General features: G+C 32.6%; 1 protein-coding gene across 2 annotated transcripts; it reads left to right on the plus strand.

Moving 5' to 3' along the window:
- Positions 1-2,374: 2,374 nt before the first annotated feature.
- On the plus strand, positions 2,375-11,342 carry LOC660948 (integrin beta-nu). Of its 2 annotated transcripts, none has more exons than XM_008198536.3 (6): positions 2,375-2,577; positions 6,089-6,269; positions 6,316-7,274; positions 7,324-7,478; positions 10,286-10,378; positions 10,427-11,342. In XM_008198536.3, exons 1-6 carry the CDS (start codon positions 2,425-2,427, stop codon positions 11,184-11,186), a joined length of 2,301 nt encoding a protein of 766 aa, XP_008196758.2. In that variant the 5' UTR covers positions 2,375-2,424; the 3' UTR covers positions 11,187-11,342. The 2 variants fall into 2 exon arrangements, with proteins under 2 accessions (XP_008196758.2, XP_064213424.1); XM_064357354.1 differs by lacking the exon at positions 2,375-2,577 and adding an exon at positions 2,614-2,804.
- The last annotated feature ends 453 nt before the right edge of the window (positions 11,343-11,795 follow it).

The following is an 11,795-nucleotide window of genomic DNA, read 5'->3' on the forward strand; positions in this document are numbered from 1 at the left end:
AATAAAATAATTACCTAATTATTTTAAAAAAGAGAAAACCATTTCTTGTCAGAAACCGAAAATACATTCAGATTAGCAGATACAGGGCGTTTAATTTCGCAAGAAAGCCAGTTGATTTTTTACATCCTTTTAATTTCCTGTCTCAATTTAATTTTTTCATAACGTTTGCTCTGTTTTTTATAATCGATTAGAGAAAATTGTGTTTACAGTCCTACGTAATTTGAGATAAGAAGATATTGATTTTTTCGGGTCACTGACACCTTTAACAAAGAATATACTGTGTGTTTAATAAAATAAATGAGTTTTTTCTGATTAGTGATTACTGTCACATTTCTGGTTGGTCGTCAAGGTAGCTCAGAAAATCACAATTGATTATACAAATTTATTCACGACGTGAGGTGGCAATCAGCAAAAATTCTAACAAGCGTTCATTTAAAAAAAAACTCTAGAGTGCTTTGAAATTAAGAAACAATTGTTTTGCATGTCTGTGATTAATTCGTTCTCTCATAACCTTACTTTTTGACAATTAAAAAGATAACAGATTTTCATAAAAATATTTATTTATTATTTATAAAAACTGTTGGAAATGTCTTCCTTGTTGTTCACCACACATAACACATCGTCTCTGAACACTATTTAACAATCTTTGGCTATGAATTCTGGTTTAGTAGGCAACCAACAATACAATGATACAAATTGATCTACGAAATCCGTAAAAATGTCAGAGCATGCTGCGAGTTTTTTTAATAATGAACACCTGATACTTCTGTATACGTTTCCTCATTTTTGTGTTTTTTCAAGAACTTTTACAGACAGCCCGTTCACAAAACCCTTTCACACTTCTAATTAATACCAATTTCAGAGTGCGAATTATCAAAAATGGCCAATTACTGCTGCATTGATTGGAATTGTAAATCTTGCAACACATCTATTTGACACTAAATATTCTTTGTTGGGGAAAATACCATTTTCAATTGCTGCAGCAGCTGTCCATTAGTTTCCTAATCGTACGCCAACAATAATCCGTTGTTTGCCGATTTCGACACTGGAATACTGCGAAACGCATCCTCAAATATTTAAATGATTCCTCATTAAGTACTTTATTAGGTAGAATGCAAATAGTGATTATTATTCAAATAGTGTTAATTTGCGATGACGAAAAGTCGGTCTAAAAAGCGTGTATTTATTCGATGATTATTACTTGACATTGCGAGTTGAAAAATCGCTAATTACTTTTATGTTAATTCTTCGTAAACATGTAACAATGGAGTATTTTTAATAATAATGTCTGGTAATTTTTATTTGCGACAATACAATTATTAAAGAATGAAAAACATGGAAAACATTTTAACTAATGTGTAAGTGCGCCTGGTTGTTCTTATGACAAACCCAAAAAGAATTTTTTCTCTTGAGCACCTGTCATCTCGCAAGCACGACTTTCTCTTTGTCTTTTAGCTGATTTATGGGCAAAAATTGAATTTTTACCGTTTTCTTGAAAAGGTTATGTTTAATTTTGAGGATTTTATTGCAGTTATGTTGCGAAGGTGCGACTTCACGACTTAAAATAAAAACGCAGGCTTGCTTGAGAACAAAACACAAGTTAATGAGTTTAAAAACATTGTAATCTGACTGCTTAGTCTAAATAATGATACACTGCACTCTAGAATCAAAAGACCATTTCTACATGACAAGCATTATGCTGTGCTTGGTTCATTTTTACAATTTCATCCAAAGGCCAATGAATTTTTATTGGAATATAACATCAATATTACAAGTCTGTCATTATTCGACCTCCAACTGCCCGGCAATACTTATAATTTTAGTGTTGTTATTTTTTAGCAAGCAGGCCGTAATTAAAGGTAATTTGGCAAAATAAAAAAAATGACACGTGTTCGAAATACTATATTAAAATCCGGTCGAAGTGTCGTAGATTTTTAGTGTCTTGTAGATTAGTTTTTTGTATTCGCTGTTCGTTAAGGATTAAAGTTATAAATTTAAATGAAACTAGGATTCTGCGGCCGCTTGTGGTCAATTCTGAAGTTGCTTTAGTGCAAAATAACGGGAAATTTACATAAGCTGTTTTTGCAATTGAATTTAAAAATATTGAATACGGACCATTTCGGAAGAAATCGTTATAAACATCTAGTGAATGGGTCTAATATCGTTGACTGAGCTGTACAGAGTGGTCCACAAGTAATAATGAGCGTAAAAAATTTTTTGAAGCAACCAACATTACATTATCTATTATGTTATCTAAGAAATGTAATGTTGGTTGCCTCAAACAATTTTTCAGGCTCATTCTTATTTGTGGACACCTGTGAGAGTAGAAGAGATAAAAGATAAGAAATCAAATATATGTCATTATATCAATATATGTAACGTATATATAATAACATTCAGCACACATTGGTTCGATACGTGAGAATGTTGTCAATTTTATCTCTGAAAATTGTGTTTCTCCTCTATTTGGTTAAGGGGCAAGATAATTGCGCCGAAACAAAAGCAGCATGTGAAGACCAAACCGATTGTTCGAGTTGTATTCGGGAGCATCCCTGCTGTGTTTTTTGTTATGATGAGGTAGTTATTTATTAGTAATAAATAAAATAAATTTTGTTTCAGTTCCTGCCAACTTTTTTTTACAAAAGCAAAATGATGTCTTAAAGTCTACTTTCTTGATTTTCAAATTAATATCAATAAAGTGTACTCTTATTCCACATTACAGCTGCCATATTTAGGGAAGATTTAAGCTATTTGGGAAATCAGGACAACGATATACTCTTGTTGAAAGCTAGAGATAAGAGAAGGTTTGCTCTTTGACGGTAAAAAATTGGAAGTTTAGTGATAGTTTATATTCTAACTCAACAATTCAAATTCGTAAATAACTTTATGGATGATTCAAAAAAACGCCATAATAATTTAAGTTTTCTTTATACTATCTATTAAGCTAGGTAAGTACTAAGGGCCGCTTTTACAATCGTCAGATAAACTGTTTTAGCAACAATTTAAAAGTAGATAGAGAATGGCAAGACAAATCGATTAAGCAAAATTTATGTAAATCAAAAATTTTTCCAAAAAAATTTTTTTTCAAATTTTGAGAATCGCTGAACTAAAATTATAAAAATTAGCGTAAATTAAAATATTATTGACAAAACAGCATCGGTAAATTAACTTCTTGGTTCATAACGTTATTCATCAATTTCAGTTTGTGTTTTGTTATAAATTTTACGAAAAAAAAAATATTTTTGTCAAGACTGGGATTCGAACCTCCCACACATAGGAATATGTTATCCACAGTTTTGAAAAATTATGAAAACGCCTAAGCGCCACCATCTTTTTTTTTATTGAAAAATTAACCACTAATAAATTACCATAAGGCACACAGTGGCTCTCAACACCCTAACACCCTGTACATTATTTTTCAAAGCTGCAAAGCAAAATTTGGATTTTAATATAAAACGAGTAATAAATTACTGGTCCATTTGCTAAGGAGAATACACATACTTGAAACAAAAATTATTATCAAACGCATAACTATTTAGTTCCAAGTTTTAAAGGTAAAAAAGTACAAAGGTCTAGGTTTACTATAAAAACTGTAATTATAAAATTCAACCAATTCTCTAATTACTTGGAAAAAAATGCTGAAATGTTGAGCTTTGCACTCTTGACAGACTGAGAAAAACTGAAGAGTAAAATTTTTATAAGAAACAAGAGAAAAGAATTATTGAAAATCAAAATCTCACCAATTTCTTATTACATTGCTTAATTTCTGAATTCTCACTTTAAAAGCAAGAGAATTTATTTTATGTAAAAACTATTGGAACAATTTGGAAATTATTTCTTCCAAAATTATTTTCGCATTTCGCTTCCTTACAGTGAACTGTACTTAGACAAAAATTAAGGCATTCAGTTCAACTGTATTTAAGACGATGTAAAGAATAAGCAGCAGCGTCAAGTTTTTCGTTTTTTTTGTTCATAGGTAAATTACTTATAATTTCTTGTGTATTTTTCTGTCCATGAAAATGTTTAAACACACTTTTAGACCAAAAATCAAGCTTTTCCTCCTGTTTTTTTTTAAACTAGAACGAAAAAATCACCAAATTTTGCCGAAAGTGACCAAAAATTTAGCATTTATTCAGCAAAACTCAATTACTGCGCAAATTTTCTTAAAAAGACAGCTAACAAGTCACAGAATTATGACAAAGATGACAATATTTTTGCAAATTCTAAGAATTTAAACAAGGTTTTAGACCAAAAATCAAGTTATCCTTTCTGTTTTTGTTAAACTAAAACGAAAAAAACGCCAAATTTGATCGAAAATGACCAAAAATTTATCTTTTCTCAGCGTTTATTCAGCAAAAACTCAATTATTGCACAAAATTTTTCAAAAAACAAGCCAATAAATCACAGAATTATGACGAAAATGACATTATTTTTGCAACTTTTGAGGATTTAAATAAGGTTTTAGACCAAAAATCCTTTCTGTTTCTGTATCCTTTCTGTTTTTGTTAAACTAAAACGAAAAAATCGCCAAATTTGGTCGAAAATGACCAAAAATTTATCTTTTCTCAGCGTTTATTCAGCAAAAACTCAATTATTGCACAAAATTTTTCAAAAAACAAGCCAATAAATCACAGAATTATGACGAAAATGACATTATTTTTGCAACTTTTGAGGATTTAAATAAGGTTTTAGACCAAAAATCCTTTCTGTTTCTGTATCCTTTCTGTTTTTGTTAAACTAAAACGAAAAAATCGCCAAATTTGGTCGAAAATGACCAAAAATTTATCTTTTCTCAGCGTTTATTCAGCAAAAACTCAATTATTGCACAAAATTTTTCAAAAAATAAACCAATAAATCACAGAATTATGACGAAAATGACATTATTTTTGCAAGTTCTAAGGATTTAAACAAGATTTTAGACCAAAAATCAAGTTATCCTTTCTGTTTTTGTTAAACTAAAACGAAAAAATCGCCAAATTTGGTCGAAAATGACCAAAAATTTACTTTTTCTCAGCGTTTATTCAGCAAAAACTCAATTATTGCACAAAATTTTTCAAAAAATAAGCCAATAAATCACAGAATTATGACAAAGATGACATTATTTTTGCAAGTTCTGTGAATTTAAACATCTTTTTAGACCAAAAATCAAGTTATCCTTTCTGTTGTTATTAAACTAAAACGAAAAAATCACCAAATTTGGTCGAAAATGACCAAAAATTTACCTTTTCTCAGGGTTTATTTAGCAAAAACTCAATTATTGCACAAAATTTTTCAAAAAATAAACCAAAAAATCACAGAATTATGACGAAAATGACATTATTTTTGCAAGTTCTAAGGATTTAAACAAGATTTTAGACCAAAAATCAAGTTATCCTTTCTGTTTTTGTTAAACTAAAACGAAAAAATCGCCAAATTTGGTCGAAAATGACCAAAAATTTATCTTTTCTCAGCGTTTATTCAGCAAAAACTCAATTATTGCACAAAATTTTTCAAAAAATAAGCCAATAAATCACAGACTTATGCAAAAATGGCATTATTTTTGCAAGTTCTGAAGATTTAAACACGTTTTTAGACCAAAGATCAAGTTTTTCTTCCTGTTCTTATTAAACTAGAACGAAAAAATCGCCAAATTTGGTCGAAAATGATCAAAAATTTACCTTTTTTAAGTGTTTATTCAGCAAAATTTGCTAACAAATCACAAAATGTGGCCAAAAGAGGGGAGTAACATGAATGGCCTTGGCCTTGAAAACATCAAGGTCCAATAATGCCTTGGCCTTGCAGTGGTGGGGGAAGTGGGAGGGGCTGGCCTTGAAAAAGTGAGAGAGCACGAGTGTCCTTGAAAGAAAGAGATGGAAAATGGGCGGGGTCAAACTCAAGGTCAAGGTTGTGTTGTGTTACCCCCCGTTCGTTATCTACTATCATTTTTGCATGTTCTGAGCATTTAACCACGTTTCTAGACCAATAATCAGGTTTATTAAACTAGAACGAAAAAATCATCAAAATTGGTCGAAAATGACCAAAAATTTCAATTTTCTAAGCGTTTCAAACTGTTTTGGGAATTGTCTTTAATTAATTCCAAATTGTTTAGGATTTCCCAGCTCCGCGATGTTTCAAAAAAGGCAAAACAACAACCTGCAACCAACAGTTTCTCGTAAACAACACCGAAACCAAAATCGCAAGCAACACAATTGAATTCCGGAGCGTTTCCGACGACGTTGACTCAGCCATTCAGCTCGTTCCCACCGAATTCAATGTGACTTTGCGAGTCGGTTCGTAACTTAATTTGCAAATTCCGCCATCTGACGCGATTTTCAGGAAAACCGGTTAACTTAACATTCCGCTACAAACCAGCCGAGAACTATCCTCTCGACCTGTACTATCTGATGGACCTCACGAAAAGCATGGAAGGCACTTTGAACAAAATCAAAACACTTGGCCAGAACTTGACCATACTTTTGGAAACCTTGACAGAAAATCACCAAATTGCCTTCGGCTCGTTCATCGACAAGCCGGAAATGCCCTTCTACATGACGGACCCCGAGAACTACAAAAACCCCTGCGGGATTGACTTTATCACGTGTGAGCAGGGCTATCTCTTCAAACACAGGCTAAATTTTACGAAAAACATCAACGAGTTCATTGAGAAAGTCAACGGAAGCCGGCTTTCTGCAAACAATGACGATTACGAGGGCGGTATGGACGCCCTCATGCAAATTTTAACATGTGGTGAGAATTTCCAGTGGTTGGAAAAGTCGCGGAAATTGGTTGTGGTGGCAACGGACGGTTTTATGCACCTGGCAGGTGACGGGCTTCTTGTTGGACACGTCAAAAAAATCAACAACGAGAAATGTTTAATAAACTCGGAGGGAAATTACCGTTCGAAAATCCCCTACGATTACCCTTCCTTGGAGGAGGTTTACCACAAGTTGAAAGCGGAAAAAACCAACGTTATCGTCGCAGTGGCGACCCCAAAAGCCTACCCCTACTACCAGCAAATGTCCCAAATGCTCAATAACTCGCTATTCGTGGGCCAGTTGAAAAACGACTCAACCAATGTCCTAAATGTTGTCAAAGAAGGGTACGAGGCTTTTGCCCGACTTGTCACCTTTTTTGCCAACACTTCCGAAATCAGGCAATTGCAAGTCGATTTTTTTACCGACTGTGAGGATAATGGTGAGTGGGTGAGGGGATCGATGTGCTCAAATGCCAGGATTGGGAAGGAGATGACTTTCAAGGCGCAATTGATGCTGAAGGAGTGTCCCAGTCATGATTCCGTAAGTGGAGGTTTTGTGGTAAAGTCGGAAGGAATTGGGAATTTTGTAGCATACCATTTATGTGGAGGAGAACAACATTTACGAGAAAATTGCCATTAATTTGAATTTCGCGGGGTGTATGTGTCATTGTTCGAATATGAGGAAAGGAGCGAAGTGTGGAAATGGGTTTTGGGACTGTAACAAGTGTACTTGTGAGGATGGGTGGTGAGGATTTATTTTATTTTGTTGCAGACAGTTAGGGCTTGACAAAAAACGTGGTACGAGTTTAAGAATTAGTGAACTCAAATAGACCAGACTCGAGAACTTAAACTAAACATAAAAATTTATAAAGCCAAATAAAACAAATTAAAAAGTCTGAATAGCATAAATACATTCGATATATTTTTATATTTGCAATTTGTGGTGGAGATGTTAGATTTTGAATTATAAAACTCAAGATACAAACATGAGTCTTGAATTTTATTTTTTTTTAGTTTTCGAATTTCAGTCTCCGACAGCCTGTTTTTTTTTAAATTATTTATTAAAATTTTATTGTAATTCAAACTTCTTTCCTTGATATAACTTTAACAAAGATAAATTCCAAAAACTTTAAACTTAAAACTAATGGATTTGAAAAATCAAACACAATTAAACTGAAAACCCGGTGAATTTAATAAAATTATTACAATTACTACTTTTAATATCTTAATAATATCTAATTTTCCTCGAATTTTTCCTAAAATAAAGAAAAACGGAATTAGTGAAAAACATTGAGAAATAACCAGAAAAGTTTAAGTTTAAATTCCTGAAAAACTTAAACAAAACAAAACAAAAAAACAAAATCTGTAAAAATTTGGTTGCTAAAAGTTTTAACTAAAACTTATACTTAATGAGAATTAAATTTTTTGGTTTTGTTTATAATTATTGTTATTAATGATTAGCTAATATTTATTAATTATTCTGTCAATTCACGATTTTGGAATGAATAAAGCTTTTTAGGGATTTGTTGTATCGTTCTCAATTTACAGATTTGTTAAGTTCGGTGTTTTATTTCCTTTTATTTTTATTTTTATTATCCGATGTATATTCAATAAAAAAACATAACTCGAAAACTAAAAGTCGCAGAGCAATGCGGTTTGTTCCATTGAATTCAGCGGCTCATTTTGCGTATAAAACCAACTTTTAACAATATCTAAACTTTTAAAGATTTTTGCTAAAAATTAAGATAGTCAATATCTAGAGTGAAAATTTTTATTTACGAAAAAAAATTCATAACTCAAAAACTAAAAATCGAGGAGCAATGCGGTTTGTTCCATAGAATTCAGCGGCTCATTTTGCGTATAAAACCATCTTTTAACAAGATGTAAACTTTTAAAGTTTTTTGCTAAAAATTAAGATAGGCAATATCTATAGTGAAAATTTTTATTTACAAAAAAAAAATTCATAACTCAAAAACTAAAAGTCGTAGAGCAATGCGGTTTGTTCCATTGAATTCAGCGGCTCATTTTGAGTATAAAACCATCATTTAACAAGATCTAAACTTTTAAAGTTCTTTGCTAAAAATTAAGATAGGCAATATCTATAGTGAAAAATTTTATTTACGAAAAAAAAATTCATAACTTAAAAACTAAAAATCGAAGAGCAATGCGGTTTATTCCATTGAATTCAGCGGCTCATTTTGCATATAAAACCATCATTTAACAAGATCTAAACTTTTAAAGTTCTTTGCTAAAAATTAAGATAGGCAATATCTATAGTGAAAAATTTTATTTACGAAAAAAAATTCATAACTCAAAAACTAAAAGTCGTAGAGCAATGCGGTTTGTTCCATTGAATTCAGCGGCTCATTTTGCGTATAAAACCATCTTTTAACAAGATGTAAACTTTCAAAGTTTATTGCTAAAAATTAAGATAAGCAATATCTACAGTGAAAATTTTTATTTACGAAAAAAAATTCATAACTCAAAAACTAAAAGTCGTAGAACAATGCGGTTTGTTCCATTCAATTCAGCGGCACATTTTCTGTATTACACCAACTTTTCGCGAGATTTAAAATTTTGATTTTTTTGCTAAAATTTCCTGAGTAAAAAGTGAAAAAATTAATTTTTTTAAAACTCGTTCTACCATAGTTTTTCGTACATATATATGCCTTTACAACCCTCTAGAGTTGTTAAAAGTCCAAAAAAGCCACAAATTAGAACGAAGCTACGTAATTTTAACCAATTTCAAGCGATTTATGTCGTAAAAACTGTTTGTTGACATGACTAATTGATTTCTTGATTATTTGCCATTTATTTCACCTCTAAAGACCGGTTTATAGAAAGCTTTGTTAAAATTTAATTCGTTGTTAAAAGCTAATAACAGGAATGGACCAATCAAATTGCTTCAATTTGGTCACGTGTTCAGTTATTAATTGCGAATTAAATTAATGACGCTTCTTTAAACGGGTCCTAAATGTATGTAATAGAAAAACTGTAAAAAATAACGAATTGGTTCTTGGAATAAAAACTGATTCCATTTTATCTCGTTATGTAGGGGGGTCTATCTTTTAAAATTAAAAAATCACTACTTATACAAATACAGGCTGAACTATTGATATGGGCGTGCTCAAGTTATCAAGTTAAAACGTGCAAATTTAAATATGTACAAATATACAGGGGCGCCATTTAAAAAACTATGTTAAAGGCTGCACTCTAAAAATGAAACACCCTGTATAGGACAAAATAATTTTAGAACGTGCACCTTAACTTCCCATTTGCAGTGCCACTTGATTCATTTCAATATCAATGATCCACCCTGTATATCAGGTTACAAAAGTGCAATTTTCTCAATTTTTTGTGGTTATACATTTAGCCTTATCCAGAAGAAAGATGTGAATTTTGCACAACTTTTTTGTAATAAAAAAAACTATCCCCGGATTCAACACGAAGTCAGTTAATTTCTTGTACAATATTTTTTCAAAAATGGAATTGTAATAGTTTTTCAGCTTTTAAAAAATAAAACAAAAAATCAAATTTTTTCCTTTACACCAGGACCGGAGCGACTTGCACCAACCGTTGCGAAAACAACCACGAGAAGTGCCGTTCGGCCACCAACGGCCAGGTTTCCTTGACTTGTTCCGGCTTGTAAACTTTCCTCTCTGTATGACCCAATAATTTTTTTAATAATTTTAGTGGCGACTGTGTTTGTGGCAAATGCAAATGCTACTTCCCCTACACCGGTTCCATATGCCAGTACAAGTGCCCCACCGACAAAAACGGGCAAATTTGCAGCGGCCATGGCGAGTGTGTGGAGAACGGGCAATGCGAGTGCGACCCCCAATACAGCGGCCAGGACTGCAGCTGCTTGGAGTCGCACGAAGGGTGCAGCTATTCCGATGGCATTTGCAGCGAAAATGGAAAATGCGAGTGCAACAGTTGCAACTGTGAGCGAGGCTATTCTGGGCGTTTTTGCCAAATTTGTGACCAGTGCAAGCAAATGTGCGCTGATTACGACTTGATTGTGGCCAAAGGGCACAATGTGACGAAAGGCGGGCGAAGGATTGTGCTTGACTCAGTTGAGGATATTCCCGAGGATGAACGCAACTGTCTGACGAGGTTTACACGGGATGATGGGGAATATTGTGAAGTTGTTTACAAAATACAAAGCGTGAAGAGTGATTTTGTGAGGATTAAAGCAATGCCACCTCAGTGTTACAAACCAGTGGCTGCAAGCGTCTACGTTGGACTTATTATAGGCGCTTTATTAGTAGCAGGGTTGCTTTTTATTCTGGGCTGGAAGGCCAGGAATATGATACAGGACAAGAGGGAGTACAACGAGTTTGTCAAAAACCGACAAATGAACCAAACGAACGAGAATCCTCTCTACAAGTCTCCGCTTGTCACGTACAAGAATCCAATGCAACAAGTTAGGGTTCACGAGAAAACTAACTAGGGGACTTTTTTAACAGAAATGTTCACCGTATTTATTTAATGGTGGTAGTGTATCTGCCGATTTTTTATACTTTACACGAAATCAAAAATTTGTAAAGAAGATGTTTTTGTTGTACCTACTTTTTTATATTATACAACATCAAGAAGTTTTTCAAAAGTTGTTTTTGTTGTACCTACATCCAGAAGTAACAGTCTAAGAGTAAAACGGTTTGCTTGGGCCAATTCCTAACCAGTTTTTTTACACCATTTAAATTTTTTAATTTTTTTTTGCTTAAATTATAGTGGTCAAGGTTATCAACTCTTTTAGATAACTTTTTCTCGAAAACTATTTATCCTTCAGCATTTTAATTTATACTACTGTGTTCAGCACGAGATTTTACGTCTAGTGAACCCAATTTTTAGGGTTTTTAATACGAAGTCGTCGGAAACTTAAGGAAATTAATGTTTTCCAAACTTTTTTTGTCGGTTTATCGGGCAATAACTTTGGAATTATTAGCCGGAACTCTACACTCCATTAAGTTGGTTAACGTTGGAGAGCTTTTTTAATTTCATTTATTCATATTTATATTATTTTAATTTAATAAATCAAATGGCACTGCAAATGGGAAGT

This window comes from Tribolium castaneum, chromosome 6 (assembly GCF_031307605.1).
Source record: "Tribolium castaneum strain GA2 chromosome 6, icTriCast1.1, whole genome shotgun sequence".
In the NCBI taxonomy this organism is placed as follows: domain Eukaryota; kingdom Metazoa; phylum Arthropoda; class Insecta; order Coleoptera; family Tenebrionidae; genus Tribolium; species Tribolium castaneum.